The sequence below is a fragment of the Leishmania major genome, chromosome 6, assembly GCF_000002725.2.
Source record: "Leishmania major strain Friedlin complete genome, chromosome 6".
Lineage (NCBI taxonomy): Eukaryota > Euglenozoa > Kinetoplastea > Trypanosomatida > Trypanosomatidae > Leishmania > Leishmania major.
Window position 1 is genome coordinate 74,902 of NC_007247.2, and position 19,729 is coordinate 94,630.

General features: G+C 62.3%; 6 protein-coding genes across 6 annotated transcripts; all 6 read right to left on the reverse strand.

Annotated features, from left to right (window-relative positions):
• Positions 1–252: 252 nt before the first annotated feature.
• LMJF_06_0230 (conserved hypothetical protein) lies at positions 253–1,260 on the reverse strand (the record flags this gene model as incomplete). The annotated part of the gene is made up of 1 exon (XM_001680740.1): positions 253–1,260. One exon carries the CDS (start codon positions 1,258–1,260, stop codon positions 253–255), a length of 1,008 nt encoding a protein of 335 aa, XP_001680792.1.
• A 718-nt stretch (positions 1,261–1,978) lies between these two features.
• LMJF_06_0240 (conserved hypothetical protein) lies at positions 1,979–4,516 on the reverse strand (the record flags this gene model as incomplete). Its single annotated transcript, XM_001680741.1, has 1 exon — positions 1,979–4,516. One exon carries the CDS (start codon positions 4,514–4,516, stop codon positions 1,979–1,981), a length of 2,538 nt encoding a protein of 845 aa, XP_001680793.1.
• A 1,530-nt stretch (positions 4,517–6,046) lies between these two features.
• Positions 6,047–6,883, reverse strand: LMJF_06_0250 (conserved hypothetical protein; the record flags this gene model as incomplete). The annotated part of the gene is made up of 1 exon (XM_001680742.1): positions 6,047–6,883. One exon carries the CDS (start codon positions 6,881–6,883, stop codon positions 6,047–6,049), a length of 837 nt encoding a protein of 278 aa, XP_001680794.1.
• A 1,804-nt stretch (positions 6,884–8,687) lies between these two features.
• On the reverse strand, positions 8,688–13,160 carry LMJF_06_0260 (putative 5'-3' exonuclease; the record flags this gene model as incomplete). The annotated part of the gene is made up of 1 exon (XM_001680743.1): positions 8,688–13,160. One exon carries the CDS (start codon positions 13,158–13,160, stop codon positions 8,688–8,690), a length of 4,473 nt encoding a protein of 1,490 aa, XP_001680795.1.
• A 2,287-nt stretch (positions 13,161–15,447) lies between these two features.
• Positions 15,448–16,386, reverse strand: LMJF_06_0270 (conserved hypothetical protein; the record flags this gene model as incomplete). Its single annotated transcript, XM_001680744.1, has 1 exon — positions 15,448–16,386. One exon carries the CDS (start codon positions 16,384–16,386, stop codon positions 15,448–15,450), a length of 939 nt encoding a protein of 312 aa, XP_001680796.1.
• A 688-nt stretch (positions 16,387–17,074) lies between these two features.
• LMJF_06_0280 (conserved hypothetical protein) lies at positions 17,075–19,639 on the reverse strand (the record flags this gene model as incomplete). Its single annotated transcript, XM_001680745.1, has 1 exon — positions 17,075–19,639. The coding sequence occupies one exon, from the start codon at positions 19,637–19,639 to the stop codon at positions 17,075–17,077; it is 2,565 nt and encodes an 854-aa protein (XP_001680797.1).
• Between the last annotated feature and the right edge of the window lie 90 nt (positions 19,640–19,729).

Here is a 19,729-nt window from a genome sequence, read left to right on the forward strand (position 1 = left end):
GTGCACACGTCTCCAGTTTGAGGGGCGAAAAGACGGTGGAGGGTGACGCCGCTTCGGGGTGAGCTTCAGTGCATGTGCTTGTCTCGCTTGGCAGGCAGAACAACCACAGCGAAAAGAGGTGGGAGGAAGCGAGGATAGCAGCCACACACCCTCGCCTTCGGAAAACGATAAGCATAAGGAAGCACACGCGCGCAAGCAACACGACCTTCAACGATGTGGCCATCCGCCATCGTCGGCTGAGCGCCTTGCCCGCTAATCTTCCTTGTTCCCCCTCCCCTCCGCCGGGGCACGGAAGGCAGTGGCCGACGCCGCCGTCATCAAGGCAGTCGTCAAGACAGTACCCGCCATCGGCATGCCTGCCGCGGCGCCAGCAACGGCACCGACGACGTGCAGGCCCCACGCAGCCGTCGCGGCCACAGGCTGCCCGGTAGTGAAGCTCCGGCACATAGCAAGCATCGTGATAAGGGTAAGGTATGCCTCGGCGCCAGACGCCAAGTTGGCCGCCTCGAAGCCGCGGCTGGACATCGAGTGGTACCACGGGAACCAGCGGAAGAGCACTGTGTAGCACAGGCACCACATCGTCGCCACCGCCGCACCTGTATCGCCGTCTCCGCAGTCGTGCAGGTGCATCACCTTTACCGCCTTGGCGTCGTTCAAGATGAAGAAACAAAACGCGACCGTCACCAGCGGCAGCAGCGCGCCCTGCACGCAAACCTGCGCCGCCACCACGTCAGGTGGCACTGCCATGGTGATGGTGGACTGCGCTAGCTGCACCGCGGCCATCACAATGCTCAATTTCGCCAGTCTCCTCAGCGAGATGTTGTGCCCCTTCACCATGGCGGCTAGCGGGATGATCATGAGACCATACACGCTCATGTTCAATATGATGCCCATGTTGCCTCCTTGTTGTATGACCGCGTGTGTGTGGGTGTGGGTGTCCTTGTCTAGCTCACGTCGATGGTGGAGCACCGTCGAGTGCCTGTGCGAGTAAGCAGGCGAGCGGGTGGGTGGGTTTCCTTTTCTCTGTATGTTGCAACACTGCGCGTCTTGTGATTTGCGTCCCTTGTTGCGTTGCTCCTTCACATCCAAGCACGGAAACACCTTCGACAGATAGAAGGACGTGGACGTAGGTCGTGCGGCCGATTGGCAGTGAGCGAGAGAGAGGGAGAGGGGGGGGAGGAAGGTAAGAGGGGAGGGGCAGAGTGCTGCAAGAGCAGCACGCACGGGCAGACGCCTACACATGCATACACCGGTGCACATGAAGGGGAGGCGGCGGGCAAAACATGCGGTCTTTCATCAAAAAGGAGGCGCGTAGGAAAGGAGGGGGTGTGGTGAAGCGGTGTCCGCCCTCACACACACTACACACACCCTTTCTTCAGCCTGTCGTCTTGAGTGGTGTTCCATACCCTTCTTGTGGCAGCTGTTCTCTGTCTCGATTCGAAGTTCAGGATTGTACGCACCTCATCACCATCACCATCATCCGTCCTGCTGCACGCATGCACACACACACACACACGTGAAGAATCAGAACCCGAGCGAGCGAGGTGCACGTGGGTGCGCCATCTCGGAAGCATGTGCATTCTCATGCACCGATGCGCAGCAACAACCGCGAAGACCAAGCAAGTCCGGGGCGAGGAGAGCTGCTCAAAGGCGATACGCACGAGCGCCCACAACCTTCGGCACTACGAGAATCGAGAATATCAAGGACGATGCACACGACATCGGCGCACGTCGGACAGAGAGCGAAGCGGGTGGAGAACGGCGATGGAAAGGCTCATGAGGGGAGGGGAAGGGATACATCGGTGCCACGTGTCCACTGTGAAACGAGGAGAGCAGCGGCGAGGTGCGCCGTGGTCGTGCCACGCCCTCCCTCTCCTCCCTTGCCCACCTCCACAGCGACCACCGCCACGCGCATCGCGCATCGCGTCACAATCTCCATGGCGTCCGCACCCCCCTCCTTGCCCTCTTCTTCAACGCTTCAGTTACCGCGCGGAATGGGTGCCAAGTACATCGCAAGTGTTTGAACCGCTTGCATTGACATGCCCAGCGTGTACTCAGAGGCAGAAGCCTGGAAGAGGAAGGCATTGCCCTCGCAGCAGACGACGATGGCGACGCGCAGCGGGTCGTCCAGCTCCTCTTGCGAGTGCTGCAACTCGTCACCCCGCGGTCCGTAGTAGGGCTGACTCTCCTGATCGTCCCTCGTGCTTGCCTCGGCACCACCACTCGCCGCAGCACCGGCGACAGCGGCCTTCCGCAACGACGCAGCTGTCACTGAAGTGCTCGCCTTCCCGATCGTGCCGGAGGACGCAGGCGTGAGTTGTGGCTGCTGTTGCTGGCCCCAGAGGTAGCTCGCTGGCGGGGGTGGAGGTGGGAAGTACTGCGCGAAGGGGTTCAGCTGGCCGATCTCCTCCTCCAACAGGGCATCCCGGGCCCCTACCCAGTCGGACGTGGCCTGCGAGCTGCCACCGCCACCACCACCGCCACAAGCCTCGTCCCAGCTGGTCACTGAGGACGCCGGTGGCGCGGCGCTGCCGCTACCCCCGCCGGTGCGTTGCGCGCCTCCGTCCCCAATGTCCCCCGCGTACCACAGAGGCTTGAAGCACACACGGATGGCCGGCATCGCGTCCACCGTAGTGCGCTCCTGTGACACAATGTGCACGCCGCCGGGGAACTGGGAAAGGTAGTAGCGGATCATGTGCTGCAGTTGTCGGAAGATGGAGCGTTGACGAGTACCTCGGCGCTCTGCAATGGGGCGCGGTGGGAGCGCCTTGGACGGCGTCAGGGGCCGGCCATCCGTCGTTGCCGTGGCCGCAGCAAAGCCAGTACCACCGCCGCCACTGCTGCCGTCCTCTACCGGTGACGTGGTAGACGTGAAGAGCGGAAACACGCGCACTGTCACGCCGACCTTCTCCACCCCGTACGTGGCCTGCACCACACAGAGTGGATCAGCCAGCATGGGCTCCTCGACAGTCGCCATCCCAGTCGGCGGCAGCGACAGACGGAAAGGCAGCACGTCATGCCGGATGTTGCAGTACAGCACCGACACGCTCTGGCCGTAGTGGTTGCCGAGCGACACAGAGTTCATGACGGCGGCACAAAAGGAAACAAACTCCGTCGAGGTGTGCCGCAGCGCCGAGGCAATGAAGTGGAAGCTCACGCATGCCGTGCCGACGGGCACGTAGAAGGCGCTCCAGTACGCCTTAACGGTGCAAGCCGTCAAGTCGGCCACCCCCGTGAAAGACCGCGAGCGAGCAGCCGCAGCAGCAGCAGCAACGCTCTCTAACGCGTCCGGGACGAGGGTCAGATAGGCACTGTTAACGTCCACGCGCACTTCGCGGAAGAGGGAGAAGGCGGTGACGAGCGCCACTGCGTCGCTGTCCTCCTCGCGGGCATCGTCACCAGCGCTGAAGTTCCCCTTGAGCGCGATCGACAGCGGGTACGGCTCTACCAGCAACGTCTGGCGCGAAGGCGGGTGCGCGGCGTCGGGGGCCTGAAAGACGACGTGCGGTGCACAGTCATCATCGCTGCTGCCAAGCACGAGGCCCAGCTGGCGCACAGCCTTGCACACCTGCTGTTCGAGGTACGTTTGCCATGCATACGGGACCCCGCTGCCACTCGTCGCAGCTGCCGCGCCGCCGCCGTCGAGGGTGCACGTCGCCGTGGCGACACCCGCTGGCTCGTACGAAGCAATGAGCCCCATGCGGCGACCTCCACGACTCATCGCCGTTGCGTATGGCACCATCCACGCGCCTTCATCGCCGCCGCCGCCAGCGTGGCCAGTGTAGTAGCAAGAGGGATGGCAGTAGGGCGGGTATGCGGCCTCGTCCGCACCTGCAGTACCTCGTGTGTACGGCTGGGGTGCATTGATGCCGCCGGGGAAGGTTGACAGAGGCCCGCCACCACCGGCAGTCATAGAGGAGGTGAAGAGGCGGTCCTCGACGCCGTCGCTCTCCGCAAGGCCCTCGTGGACGAGGAAGTCCAGAGGCAGGTGGTACCCCAGGCCTAGCCGCGGTTCAGACACGAGAAGGTACGACGGTGACGGAGACGGCGTGGCAAAGGCAAGGAAGCGCACAATGTCGTAGACGGCTGTCGGCATCACGCTGCGCACGCGAGTCGGGGCCACGTACTGCACCGTCACCGCGAGCCGCCTGTGTACTACGAAGATGGAGAAGACACAGTTCATGGCCTGATGGTCATCGACGTAGCAGTACTCCGCTGCTGGATGATCCTTGCTACCGATGCGCGTGGTCGATTGCCCTACAATCTTGGCGCAGTCGGCAATCCGGCCGAGACTAGCCTCTCTATACGCCGCCGCTGTCTGTGGCTCGTAGAGCTCCTCGACAGTGATCGCCATGCGGTGCGTTGGCTCCCGCACCGTGCAGAAGGTTAGCAGGATCAGCGGCGCCTGCCGCTCCTCTTGCTTCAACTCGAAGAAGACGGGGGAGAAGGGCAGCTGAATGCCGAGCTGGGCGTCGTACCACTCCATCAACTTCGCATTATGCCGCTTCACGTGCATGGAGGCGCGAACGGTGAAGTAGTTTCGCGGTGGTAGCTGAGGCCGCTCCGGGGGGGTTCGCGTCCCCGTCGCTGCCACCCCACCAGCGCTGCCGCTGCTGCCCGCTACCACCACCTCGCTGTTATTGCCACCACCACCACCACCACCACCACCAGCAGCAGCGGCGGTGGCGGCGGCGGCGGCGGTGGCGGCGCGTTTAGCTAGCCATGTCCGCACATTGACGTAGGTGGCGACGCCGAGCATGACGGCGGCGCACAGCGACACCTTGCCGAGTGAGCCTGGAAGGGCATCCAGCCGTGAAAACGCCGTCGGGTTTACCACACCCTTCGTGTCCGGCATTTCCAGTGCCTTCTCGGACAAGCGTGCGCGTGGGCCCGCGTGGGCGAGAGAGATGCCCTGCGAAACTGCGGCTGCTGCTTGAATGCAAGGGCTCTTGCCCACTTCCCTTTTCCTCAGCGCATGAGACAGACTCTTCGCCTGTGTGTGTGTGTGTGTGTGTGTGTGCGCGCGTGTGTGTATGTGTGCGTGCGCTCTAGCCCTAGTGGTGGTCGTCGTGAGCACCAGAGCATGCAGGGAGAAGAGAAGAGAGGGTGGATGGAAGGAGACTCCAAGAGCTGTGGCTGTTGCCGCGGTTGCGCGCAGAATCCTACTCAGGGCTAGTACACGAAGAGCAAGACACGCACGCAGCTACTGCCATCTCCCAGGCAGGCATACGTGCATGATGGCTGATGAGGAGACGACGTCGGCGATGGTAGTCGCCGACGTTGTCGTGGCCTCTTTTACACGGTTGGCGGGGCGAGCGGGTCGTGCAGGGTGCACTTGACGATGAAGAGAGACGAGGGAGAGAGAGAAAACCATCCGTGAGCGAGTGGCCAGTGCTTGCGCAGGGTCCTGTAGGCGGATGTGTGTGTGTGTGTGTGTGTGTGTATGTATGTATGTAGGGAAGGGGGTTGTCCGTGCCTTCACTTCGAAGACGCACACGTACGTGCACACGCACGGGGAGGGAGGAAGAGGCGCATACACCCCCCCCTCACGCACATATGAAAGCACCAGGACAGAGGCGGAGGCGGGAGCGCGGCACCTCCTTGGAGGGGAGAGCGATCGAAAGATAGGGCGAAAGAGGTGCGGCAAGGCGAAACACAGTTGCTGACTTAGACACCGTCATCCACTCGGGTTTGAGTGAAAGGGGTGGCGGGCGGCGCGGACGGAGGCGCCGTCGTGCGAGAGGATGGACGTGAGAGGGAGGGAGGAGACAGACAGAGGATGCACACGCACACACATGCAAGGCGGCAAGAAGAGCACACAACCGAGGAAAGGGCACACAAAAGCGGCTGCTCACCGTCCATCTGCCCGTGTCGAGAGCAGCACACACACACACACACACACACACACACACGCAGACACAGGGCCACATGCAAGCAAGCAGTGTCGCCTGATGTTCAACTCCTCACCTCCTCTTCCTCATCGCAACCCGTTCACCCCATCCATTCCATCCACTCCATTCTCTACGACGCCACAGCCGTCTCCCGCTCAGTCGTCCTCGGCATTGATATCGTCGCCGTAACGGGCGAACGACGGGTCGTAAGCAGCCAGCCGCTCACGCATCATCTTGAGCTGCTCGTTGCGCTGTGCCAAGAGATGCTTCACTTGCTGATACTGCGTCGACTGGTGCAGCCGCGATGCGAGCTCTCGCTTCGCCTCGGCCACCTCGGCGCGCAGCTCCTGTACGGTCGCCGCGAGCGATGGGTCCTGTCCCTGGCACCGGCGCGCCAGCTCGGCGGCAAGGCGCTCCTTGTCGTTCATTGCATCCTGCATCGACAGCAAGTTCTCCGTGTCCGACGAGCGGCCCCTCATCACCTGTGTATAGGCGTCTGTCACTTGCTGCAGTTTCGCCTGTAGCCGCTTCACCTCTGCGTTCGCCTCTGCCAGCTGCCGTGCCGCCTCCCCAGAGGCCTCCTCCACGGTGAGGGGCGCCAAACGCCCTGTCGGGCCGCTCATCAACTGACGGCCGTGCTCCCCCATCGCGTTCACGCCGCCGGCGTTGTTCAGGACCGATTTCACGTCAATGTCCAGAGTCACCCGCTGCCGGTCAGCCTCGCGCAGCACCGCGCGCATGAGTTCGGCTGAGGCCGCCGTCGTTCCCTCCATCTGCGTGTCCACGACACCGAGCATCAATGCCAGCTGTCCATTCAGCATCTGCGCCACCTCTGCCTTTGTGTATTGCTCCCGCCACAAGTTGCCGGCCTGAAACGCGCTCGCCTCGACGGTCAAGTCGCGCTTGAACTTGTCGAGGGAGAGGCGCGACCAGCGGAAGAAGTCGTCGATCACATTTCGCGACCCCGTCGTGAGTCCCGCCAACGGGTCCATTAGTGCCTCTCTTCGCGTGGGTTGTATAGGATGACTCTATGTGGGCGGTGTCCCATGCAGGCGAGAGTAGGGAGACGGGAGGGAGCCGTCCGCGATGTGTGGTTCGGTGTATGTAAGGAGCTACTACTACCGCAAAGACGGCGACGAGGATACGGCCGATGCTCGGGATTCGGGGTGGCCGTGAGGTTGGAGGGGCCGCCAACGGGCGCGGCGGTGACGTTCTCAGAGCAAAGTGTGTATATGTGGCGGGAAAAGGCAGCCGCAGGGCGAGGGAGAAGCAGCGATCAATCGCCTCCGCGAGCGCCTCTACACGAGCGCACGACAGCAACACGCAGACACACGCGGGTGACTGGGGAAAAGAGAGAGAACGTGCGTGACGTGTGTGTGCGTGTGTGTGTGCGTGTGTGTGTGTGTGTGTGCGCGGTGCGTGATTCTTGACAAGACGAAGGCCGTGAGAGCATGCGTAGCAAGACGAGGGGCAAGAGGAGCAAGAGGTGGTGGCGTACAGCGATCGCAATCTAATCAAAAGAAAGCGAGGCGTTCCTGCCTGGTCGTCGTCGCGGTTGTGTGCGTGTGTGGACGTCCATACATGGATAACAAAGGACCCGTCTTCGCGGAGACGACGGAGAGAGAAGAAAGGACGGGGGAGGGGCAACTTGGCGGCAACACCTAAAGGTGCGTGCGTCTCGAGTCCCCTCTCCGGGTAGCGCTCTGATGGAGAAATGGCGGGCAAACATGCCCGAAAAGGTACACGCACACACACTTGGATGCAGCTCGCAGCAAAGGACTCCCACCCCACCCCTCCTCCCTCACTCCGGATACATCTCGACGAGGCACTACTTGTCCGTAGGCGTTGAGGGGTGTAGCTGGCGTGTGAGAGCAGCATAGCGGAGGGGATGGGCAAGGAAGACGAAGAGCAAGCGAAGGAGGCCACATCAACACGCACGCGCATGCAGCTCTGCCGCCGACCTCACCAGATCACACACGCGAGTGGTCTGTGATGGGTATGGTGCTGCTGCTGCTTCCTTATCCTTCGTAATGGTATTTCTGCTGTGTGTATGTTAAGATAGAACAGTGACAAGGATGGAAGGGGGGAAGGAGGGCGCAAGACACCCGCGGCACGCCAACACATGAACGCCCTCCTACAGGCAGCAACATACACAGAAAGAGCGCGTGCGTGCGCGCTTGAAAAGCAACCAGAGAAGTGTTGGAGGCGGTGAAGAGAGGGAGAGGCGATAGACACGTCCTACGCGACTCACCATTACGGAGAGTGGAGAGGGAGGGCGAGGCCGCACGGGTACAACTCTCTTCCTCGCCTCTTACGTACCGCTATCATGGCTGTACTCGCTTCTTTCATTTCGCTGATCCCATCGTGTCATCACCAGAGCACCATCGCTCTCGCGGGGAGGGAGCGATGGCATCAGGGGGCACGAGCAACGCTGATGCGACCACATGAGCACGTACGCCGCACACGCGTACACGCTCTCGCTGTGTAGAGAAGACGATGGGGGCAAACACACCGGCTGGGACGGAGGCAGGCAGAGGATGAGGGACGGGTGTGCTGGTGCTGGTCCTGGTGCTGGTGGCACACGCACGGGTGACACACCATCATCGACCGAAGACAACAGAAAATGGGGGAAGGGGAGGGCGCTGGTGAGACACGGAAGACGGCAGACGCGACACAGCTAAACGAAACAGCACAGAGAGAGAAGCTCACACAGAGGCGATCATGCGCGTCAACGACAACAGTGGCACGCACCCACGCATACGCGCTGACTAGCGCGCGCGCATCCTTAAGCAGCCTTCACACGGGATTCGCATTCCCCTCTGCCTCCAGCTCGGCGAGGGTCTTGCGCACCGCCTCCGCCGTGAAGGTGTCCAGCCAGCTGCGGAACAACGAGCCTGTGTTCGTGTACTTGATCTTGAACCGTCCACTGACGAAGTCGTCCGGGATGACGTGCAGGTCGCGCGACTTGCGGCGCGTGTTCGAGTCGGAGGCAGTCTCGTCCGACTCGTTGCTTTGGCTTGGCAAGGCGGGATGCACCGGGTGCTGGTGCTGCTGCACAGACTTGGGGGCCGGGATGGTGATGCCGCTGGGCGCCGCTGTCGTTGTTGCCGCAACTGCAGCCGACGGTGGAGCGTGACTAGCCGGCGAGGCGACAGTGGCGGGTGAGCGCTGGGATGTGGAGGCCGGCAAGTGTTTGGCCAAGTCTTGCAGGCTGATCCCGCTGCTCCCTGGGGCAGCCGTGATTTTGAGGCTCGCGGGACTGCCGTGGGTCTCTCTGGTGATTGGCGTTACCGAAGAGGTGGAGGACAAGTGGGCGGTGGCGGAGGCAGGGGTGGAGCGCTTGCCTAGTGTCGCTGGTGCCGATGTCTGCTCCGTCGCAACGGCACTGCGCGGCCGCGGCACAACGCTTGTACCGGCGCCAGCGGTGCTGCTATGGCTCGCACCAGAGTCGGCCGGGGCAGTGCGAGCCGCCGCAATCGTGGGGCTCTGAAACGCTGCAGGCAGCGATGGCGGCGACACCGTGGACTTGCCCGAGGGGTCTACGTGAATGCCGTTCGCCTGCAGGAGGAACTCCAGCTCCCGCAGCTTGGCCGACCCGTTCGTGGCGGCGGTCGCAGCGGCCCTCATGTCCGACTGTGTCTGTGGCTGCGGCTGTGGCTGCTGCACATCCGTCGACTTGAGCACTAGCAGCGCCGACAGCTTCGTAATGGCGGCGCGAGTGTCCTTGAGGCGGCCATCGAGTCGCGTGCCTCCCGTGAAGGGGGTATCGTACACGACCTCTGCTTCCCTGCCGCTGGCCAGCAAGCGCACGATCGTGCCTTGCGTGCCGAAGGGAACGATGCCCGTGGCGCGGCAGTTCGCGACCCGCGAGCCCAGGTAGAAAGTCTGCTCCTGCGGCAGTGGCAGCGGCACGAGGTGGCCGCAGCTGCTGCGCGTGACAGGAAAGTAGAGCTGGTTGCGGCTTACCTGCCGCAGCGAGAGCTCCTTGAAGCTGCGGTTCTGCTGCTGCTGCAGCGACGCCTCGAGCTGCTCGAGAAGCTGCTGCGGAAAGGCCTCCTCCGTGGCCGTGATCATCGGCGTTTCGCGCAGCCCCGACTCGATTAAGAATGTCTCGATCTCCGTTAGCACGTCGTCGACATCCCTGTCGCGCCACTTGCCCGTCAGGAACTGCTGCGGCTCAACGCTGTTCGAGTTTACGCCGCCCGCCTCGATGTACTGGATGAGTGGGCGGAACCGCTTCACGTAGTCGCAGATCAGCTCCTGCGCGTCGCGGGAGAAGTACCACGTACCGCTGCCCCCACGGTTGCTGCTCGAATTGCCCGCGAAGTCGCCCTTCTCGCCCATCTCCAAGTGGTAGCCAATATCCTCCGTATCCTTTTCCATGCGGGCGAAGATGTCCTTGTTTCCAACGTACCACGGGTTCAGACTGTGCTGGACTAGCTTCGCGTACCCGACCTTGGCGATGCACCGCCCGGTGAACTTTAGACACAGCCCCAGCTCGCGAGAGCCGAACTGCGGCGACGTGACGATGGAACTGCAGATGCTCGTCAGAGTGTGCGGTAAAATGTCGAGACTGATCGCCACCTGCGGTAGCGCCGTCCAGTTCCGCTGCGCGGCAAACTGCAGCAGCTCCGCCGGCAGCCGCAGCGGCTCCTGAAACACCTTGAGGCGAACCGTCATCTGATCGCCCTGCTGCGTCGTCGTGTCGTGCTGGCCAGCCGTCACGACCGTGCCACAGCTGCCGTACACGTCCATCTGCGACTTCTTCGACTTGGGCTGCGGACCGATGTAGACGCAGCGGGCACCAAAGGCACTGTCGCCTTCGCTTCGGTCGCGCTCGATGCAACGGCTGTCCTCCTGCATGTCTATGCTATCCAAGGTGCAGATTAGCTGGATTGGGTAGCACGTCCAGGTGGTGGCGAAGTGTCGCTCAATGTGCCCCTTGCGCGTCACCTGCATTCCGTTGAAGCGGTGCACGTACACGAGAACGTCGACCTGCTCCACAGCGAGGCCCAGCTGCGACTTCATGAAGCGCGCGTGCGTGTCCGCCTCCTTCACGAAGGCAGCCGACTCGTCGCGGTTGTTCTTGTGCTCCTCGGTGCCGCTGAAGGTGCCCTCCTTGCTGTACGAAGCAGTGATGGACTTGTGCGCATCCTTGAGGGAGGCGATGCGGGCACGCTTGTAGTGCGGGAAGCCGACGAGCACCTCCTTGCCGACGAGAGTCGCCACCTGGTCGACCGACTTGGCCTTGAAGAAGTCGCGCATCTGCAGGATGAGACTGTCGTTCTTGGTGGGACGACCAAAGATCGACACGACCCCAGCCTCGAAGACCGGCTGGATTAGGTCACGCTTCGACTGGAGGGTGCTGAAACCCTCCAGCTGCCGCGTGCCAACGCGCACGCCAGAGCACAGCTGCGGAATGAACTTGTCGATGTGAGGGAACGCGTACGTCTCGCGCCTCACGAGGACGTTCCGGAGAGAGCCGAACATCTCATCCTCCAGGTCGTACAGCGGCATCTTGCCGTCGTAGCAGAACCGCAGCGGGGGGCCATTCACGTTGTTCGCGGCGTCCTCGGGGCTGACGTTCTTCTGCACCGACTCGTAGGCGGCGAGCAGCGTGCGCTCGTCGATGAAGGGGATCAGCACAATCCCCTCCCACGGCGCGCGCGCGCCCTCGCGGTCAATAACGATGTGCTCGGGCAGGTACTTGGCGAGCGGGCTACTCGGGCTGCGCAGAAGGGGCCAGTAGGCCTTCGGCATGGACAGGTATGACATGGGCGGCAGCACGGCCAGCAGCTGCTGGTGCGGCTGGAAGGGCTTGCCGAGTTCGAACGAGACGTTGGCGGCAATAGCGGGGAGGTTCACCATGTCGCTCGCCATGGGTGCGTAGTAGTGCGGAAAGAACCACTTCCATGAAGGCACGCCTTGATAGTAGTAATGCATGACCCACATGAGCCCCTCCACGTAGTGCTCCCGCAGTCGGCGCATGTCTTCGCTGCTCGCGTCCCAGCCGCCAGCGAAGCCGTGCTTCTCGCCGTAGTAGCGCTGCTTGAACTCCAGGATCGATGTGATAGGTATTACGGAGGTGGTGTCCACCTCGTGGGTAGGGTCGCGGCGAGCGCGGTTCTTCTGGAACTCCGCCTCCTCCTGCTGACGTCGGCGCAGCGTCTCAAACTCGAGCTTGCCGACCTCGTTCAACCACACCTCGGCGCTGCGCCAGTCGATCTCGCCTTTGTGCGTCAGGTACTTGTTCTTGCTGAGCATGTTGTCCACGTAGATGCGCAGGAGCGCCGGTATACTGCCATCGTTAATGCCGATGGTCGGCAGCGTCGGCAGGAAGTCGTTGCCGATAAAGAAGCACATGAAGACGAAGTCGTCGATCACTCGCTCAAAGTCGACACTCACGCTGCTCTTCGCCTTCGCCAGGTAGCTCTTCACCTCCAGCTGCAGGTAGTCGCGGAAGACGTTGATGTGCAGCAGCACAAACTCGTCTGCCTTGTGGTACGCCTTGTCCTTCACGAGGCCCTTCGCCTCATCCTCCTCTTGCCGCTCCCGCTCCTTGCGAGAGCCGGGGCCGAACGCAACCACCTCGCGCAGCAGTACAAAGTGCGGCTCGTGCGTGGCGAGCGCCAGCATGACGAGATCGGCGTCGAGGCCGTACATGCAGTGGGTCTCGTTGGGGTCGTAGTTCGGCTGCATCTTGCGCCGGCGAATAAAATCGACGATCTTGTGCTCACCCTCGCCGGGGCAGTCGTGGCCGGAGAAGATGATCTGACACCCCTGCCACGCCGGATCGGTGGACAGCTTCATGGTGATGAAGTACTGAAACTCCTTGCTCACGCGCACCATGAACGGGGTGCCGGGGGTGATGCAGTTGCTGTCGAACACGTCCTTCTCCTCCGGCACCTCCTCGCCCATCGCGAGCGCCTCCTCACGCGCGATCATCATCTCGTAACCGGCGCGGTAGCGGCGCTGGCGCTGCTGATTCATTTTCGCGCGCGGCGCGACACCATCGACAGCAAGCAGGAAGTACTTGCGCGGCTGGATGGCGTTGAAGAGCTTCTCCAGATAGACGAACATCGCCTGAATCATCTCCTTCTCTGTCGGACTGCGCCGCGTCGCGTCGACATCGTTCGGGTGCGTGCAGTTGTGGATGATACCATTGATATCGAGGTAGAGGTTGTCCACCGGCGGTGGCGAGTCCTTAAAGGGGGTGATGATGGAGGGGAAGCGCTCCGCCGCCCAGCGGAAGAACTTGGGAACACCCATGACGGCACCTGCTTCGGCGCAACAAGAGCGGCAGCACCTAATTCAGCTATCACGCACTGGTGCGCGTAGCCGCGAGTGCGGCGACAGTGGCTGATGGAGAACGAAAACGAGGGACAGCGAGAAAGAAGAAGCCCCCGCAAGGCTGCACGGAGATGGTGTGTATGCGTGTTAGCCCCTGTGCGCGTGTGCGTTGGTGCCTGCGTGCGCCAACGGCAACCCGCTCCAGTGGATGCTGTGGAGTGGTGGGATGGTGGTTATCTCGCTGTCCCCTCCCCTTCTCGCTGCAGTGGGCACCGGAGAGGAACACGTTAAAGCGGAAAAGATGTGAGGAGCCCTGCAGACCGAGAAGTGAGAGAAGCGAAATCACACAAATGCCGAAGTCGCACTTGAATGGGCGCTTACCTGCGAAGAGGGAAGAGAGGGGTCGGTCAAGCACACTCACGCACGTAAGCCTCCGCCAAGGCAACGCCAACAACAGCAGCAACAACGAGCAAGAAGAAAATACCGCCGTCCCCACTGCCCCCCCCATGTGTGTCAGCAGGGCGTTCTCGCACAACGTCAGTCACAACCACAGCAGCGCGCAACAACAACGCACGCACGCACAGCGCGAGAGAAAGAGAAACACACACACACAGACACGCAGGCAGACAGACAGAGTGATCGCGGTCACGTGCTCATGTACCTTTCCACGCACACACACACACACACAGGGGGCAGATGACGATGCGCGTGAGCAACACTCGATATGGCTGCCCCAAAACGTACTCGAGAACGTGTGTGTGTGTGTATGTGTGTTTGGGTGGGAGGAGGCGTTGTGCTCCGATGTGTTGGCAAGGCGCGTATCGATACCCTCCTCCAGAGCGGAGACACACACGCACGCACAACGAAACGAACGAGGTAGCCGTCGAGTGATAGAGATGGCTTGGGGGTGGGGAGACGATCGTGAAGCTGAGAGAGAGAGACGGGGATGCCAACAGAGAAAGACAACAGAAGATGTATACGTATGTATGCGTGTACACTGTATCCGGCACACTCACGTGCGCGCGTGTGTGGAAGTGGGAGTGGGAATGGGAGTGGGAGTAGTGCACGCACAAGCAGGAGACCGAGAGACACACACGCAAGACGAAGAATGGGTGTGGTGGTGGTGATGGTGCGAATTAGGCAGGGACGAGGAGGGATGCGCCATGCAGTGGTGGCGGCGCATGAATCGATCGCGAGCCGTCCATTTAAGATGGGTGAGGCGGAGATTGCATCACGATGCCAAGCGTCACCGAGGGAAGTGATGCAATGAGAGGGTGGGAGGGGATGCTATGTGGCCGAGCACGTTGATGTTACCCAGCGTGGCATCGCCGCCTCTCCACGAAGTGCACGCGCACGTATAGAGGGGAGGTACAGGGTAGCAGAGGGCCACCTCTACCCACGTATACGTGTGCGCATATGGGTGTGTCAGCCTGTGTGCATCCATGTATGGGCATATGGACAGATACACGCGCGCACAGACATCAGTCTGTCTCTACAGTTCTTTCAACTCGGGTGCTGCGATGTGCTTTCCCTGTTGCCTCCGTCATTGCTGCTGTTTGTGGATCTCGGAGGACAACTTTACATATACAGGCACATACACACATACACAACACACATGTATATGCATATTCTGCCTTGCTCAACGTCCCATGTCGACGCACATGCACGCGCGTGAAGACTTGGATCGCGTCTCGCTCTCCCGATCTCCATCTCTTAGATGCGTGTCGCTGGCGCACCTGTGTCTCTCCGCAGCCCACGCGCGCACACACGCCACGAAGAGGAAGACCGAGAAAGAGCGACGGCAACGGGGAGGGCGGCTAACGCGCGTGCTGCAACGGGGGCGCGAAGAGCAGGCGATCTCCGGAATGCAAAACACATGGAACAAAAAACGGGCGGGAAAGATACACAACGATGGAGAAGACCAAGCAACGACTGTACATCAGCAAGCCAAGGAGGCCATCACTCCTTCCCCTCCCTCGCTGTGCATGCGTGCGTGTGTGTGTGTGTGTGTGCGCGCGCGCGCATGCGCTTCTGGCCGCACGAGTGCGAAGGAAGAGAAGAGGCGACACGGGGTGACAGTGGATCTAAGGGCGCGGAGAAGTGAGAGAGAAGCAAAGAGCAAACCGCGGTGGGGGGCGGCGGTGCTGCACACCGTACAACAGAGAAGGATCACAACCCGTCCTATCCGTACACTCATACACACATACACACACACACACGCACGCATGCACGTCCACCTCCGCCTTTAACAGGTGAATACATACTCCTACGCCGTCTCCTCGTCGGCTGCCGGGGCGACCGCGGCAGCGACAGTTTGGCTGTCCGCCACTCCCGTACAGCCGAAGCGCGGCTTGCGGGCGTGGCGGCGGCCAACAATGGAGGAGTTCGCCTTCAACGTACCAACGGGCGAGTAATCCTTCTTCACGAGACGGTTGCGGTGGTCGACCGTCGTCCCTTCGCACGCGAAGTCCATCGTGTGGTCGCCGACCTGAAACACTTCGTTGCAGTGGCAGTGGCGGCTGGCGTGCGATGTCCCCGTCGCCTGCTCCGGGCGGAGGTACGAGCGCGGGCGGTAGTCGCAGCTGCTGTGCATGAAATTGCTCTGCACATTGCGCACCCCGTGCGGCGGGTCCTGAGGATTCAGCAGGAAAGTGTTGTAGCTGATCGGAGTGAAGTCATAGCCGGGCTGGGACAACACCGGCGGAGGGCAGTTCTTGTAGAGCTCCTCTGGAGCGAAGGTGCGTGGGATGGGCTTGTTGCTAAGGTGGTGGCCGCGCTCGTCCACCAGCGGGCGAAGGCGCGGCTGCTGCTGTGCGCGGCGCATCGTCGACAGCGAGAGTGTCTCTGCCTTGAAGGCATCATTGGGACTGTACGTCGTGGTGCTCTGAAGCGAGTCCATGACGGACGGCGCCACCCGCTCGAACTGCTCGTACCGGCCATCGGAGAAGTTGAGGCGGATCTTGATCGGTCCCCACGGCTTCGCGTTGGCCGTCTGCACCGCCGACACGGCATCCTTGTACGTGCACCCGTCTGGAAGGCTGAACGTCTTCCAGGTGGCGAGCGGGTGCGTGGCAAGGCCGCCGTTGTAGTTCACCTCATCCGGGTTGTAGCCTTTGCGGCGCATGGTCGCCTTGCTCGGCAGGCTCAGCACCGCGTAGCTGGTCGGCACGGCGGCGCTGCTTGGCTCCTTGTACGTCGAGTCCATACCTAGAGGGAGAGGGGTGAAGCGGATGATGTGATGTGCACGTGTGTGCGGTTCGGTGCACCGGGAAATGGTACAAAATACAAGCACACGCGGAGACACGCAGAGGCAGACGACGGGGGGAAAGGGGAAGAGCTGTTGCACGTGCCTTAAGACGCGCACGGCTATATAGATGTGTGTGGTGTGTGCGTGCGTTGATGGATATGATTGCTGAAAGTGGCGAGAATCGACGGTGCATTATTGGGCATGCACAGGCGCGAGTGCGTGTGGTAGGCGTTGATGCGCGATGGTGGTGTCATGCACGCATCCAAATGAGAAGAGTCGAAGGAGAAGGTCATCGTGGCCATGGGGACAACGAGTAGGCAGAGGTGTGCATGTACACCCGAGGAAAGACCAAAAGAGAGGAAGAGATGCAGATGGAACACAGAGAAGGGGGCGGCAGGCGCCTCAATCGTTCCGTCCGCCCCCTTCCTCCTTCTGTGGATCACTGCGTAACACGTGACGACGGAGGTGATGAAGCCGCCGCCTCCCTCCCCCCCCCCTTTCCTCTCCTCTCCTCTATACACCGGTGGCAGTGTCACGGCCCGCAGCGAGCATAGGCGGCAACAGTTCTTCTTGGTTTTGCCGACTTTGCCGATGGTACGCACACGCGTGCACACGCACGCCCAGAGAGGGACAGACACGGGCATTCTCAGAAGATGCCGTCAATGTCGAATATGTGAAACACGGCCGAGTCTTCAGCTGAGGCGGGCACGTCCCCGCCACGACCACTACGCGTGGCGGTCGCTTCGAAAGACCCTGCCGTCATGTCCTCCTCGTCTTCCACAGACACGATGTTGTCCGCTGGACAACGGCTCGCCACGCGTGCCATGCCGCCGCGGGGAAGACGATTGGCAGGTGTCCTGGCTGCTGCAGCAGAAGCGCCGCCACGGCGTCCTCCCCGTCGTGCAGCTGTTCCCCTCCGCCTGCTAGATGCATGGTGCGCCACGGTGTCGAAGGCGTTAAAGGCAGCACTGGTCGCCTCCGCAACGCGACTCGCCAGCCCGCCGTTGCCCATCACCACCTGCTCTGGCACGACATTCTCGGCGTCCACCGTGGGCACGCGAGCTGTCAGCATGCTGGCCGCCAGCTGACGCCGAGCGCGGTGCTCCTCAAGCTCCACCAGCGGTTCAGGAGGAGGAAGCGCCTGCTTCACAAAGAGCTTCGCACCGCGTGCAGACCCGACGGCGGCAGCGGCAGTTGCGCTCGCATCGGCGGAGGCGGCGTTGGCGTCCTCGAAGCAGGGATAGGGGGGCAAGGAGTAGGGCCCCACAAGCAACTCCACTGTGCGCACAGTTGCACTGCCGTTGGGCTTCTTGTCCGTTGAGAGCCCCGTGGCCAAGGGTGCAACGGTGGCAGGCCTCTCGAAGCTCACCCACCCATCTACGTCCTCCTTGCGTGGTCTTCGATGGACACCAGTGTCGCGCATATGACTGTGGCCCACGCCGGCGTCGCTGCCTCCTACCAGCTCCGGGAAGAGCGGCTGCGCATCAGTCCGGCGTCCCTCATCACTGTCTTGCGTGTGCTCCTCCGCCGCCTCCTGCGCCGTGGCCGCGGGCAGGGTGGATACCAATGCCGTCGCCGCCGACACGCGAGCCTCCACCTCCTCGAAGGTCCGCGGCATCTGCGCATCGGCCGGGTAGGGGGGCAGCGGCAAGGGCCGCATTGTCACAATCGCCTCGATCAGCGTGCCGTACTCGACACTGCAGAGGCTCAGGCCGTGCCGCACAACATCCATGCACCCCGGCCATGGCAGCAGCGGCTCTGTTTCGTTGAAGAGCAGGACATGCCGCTGGTGACGCACAAAAAATGACTGTAGCGCCTCAAGCGCCGCTCGCGAGGACGAGGTGGACGCGCAGAGCGGGCCTGAGAGGCCGCCAACACCGCTATCTTCCCACACCACACGGGCACCAGTGCCGTCGAGGTAGCTCAGCACCTCCTCGTACAGCGGCCACTGGAGAAGGAGAAAGGTGATACCGCTAAACAGCTCTCGGCGCCGCGGGTGTGGGGCGAAGTAGCGCAGGTGCGACGCCGCGGCAGCTGCAGCGGCTGACTCGCCTGCCACCGATGTCACCGTGGTGGCGGGGGGTGTGAGAGTGAACGCGGTCACCGAGGCGTCGCCCCCACAGTGGCGCGGTTCGTCGGCGGACGGCCGCACGTGCGTCAGGAAGTCACGCCACCACGAAGACAGGGGTGGCAAGTAGCGCGACGGATCGGGCAGCGGAATCTGCGGCGAGGCGCGGTCACAAACGGCCATGAAGAAGGCGGGGGTGACGATGGGCACAGCCCTGCAGAGCATCGCAACGACCGCGGTCGAGGGCTGCACCGTGCTCGTCACCAGAAAGTTCACCGTGTTGTAGCAGCGTAAAACGCGTGAGGAGAGCGCTGCTTCGCCAACAGCCGCGGCAGCAGCGGTCACGGCAGTGGGAGACGGAGTCGCCGAAGGCGTGCCTGCCACCGCTGACCGCTGGCTCAGGGAAAGGCCGCTGCCATCGGTGCGCGAGCGTCCCACAGCGCTGCCTTGAGTCTCGGTCGCACTCAAGGCTTGGGTACTGCCAGAGACGGTCTCCTGCCGCACACCGCAGCAGTGCAGCGCGTGCAACAGGTTTGGCTGCACCTCCACGTCTACGTCCTCGCACAGGGCCGACACGTCTAGCCACACTAGCTTCAGTGCAGCGCCATGATGGCCTAGGTGAATGGTAAACTGGTGCCAGGAGGAGCGATACACCGGCACATGGAAAGGGACTTCCTTGGTCAGCTGCAGGGCAGGCTGGGGTGCCCCGCGGCCCGAGGTCGAGCCGGAGCGCTGCCGCTTGCGGGGTGCCGCTGCTGCAGCGGCCGCGGCGGGGGCGTAGCACAAGCCGAGAACACCCATCTCTGGTGCAGGCGACGCCGCCCCCCCGGCACCGCCGGCATGGCTATCACCTCCGTTGTGTGGAGTGTCGTCGAGTGTCTCGGCGTCGTCGGCATCCTCTCCGCATGCTACGATGGCAGTGCCGTAAGTGGATGAGTCGAGCAGCGAAATGGGCTGTGGGGCCCACTCCCCGGCATCACGGGCCCCCGTGGACGACTGCAAGCCTACGGTGATGGTGAGGTGGGTGCGGCTGATGCTGCGGTCATCCTGAATGACGACGTGGCAGTTCGCCTTGCCGACTCGGTAGGACTCCCCGCCGACCAACCAAAAGTGCGGCGTGTCGTGGAAGAGGACGATCCACATCGGTGGGGGCGGGGCCGTGGCAGAAGCCAGAGGGGAGGGCGGTGCAGCTGCGCTCAATCGGCAACGAATGTAACGCAAAGGAGATGAAAG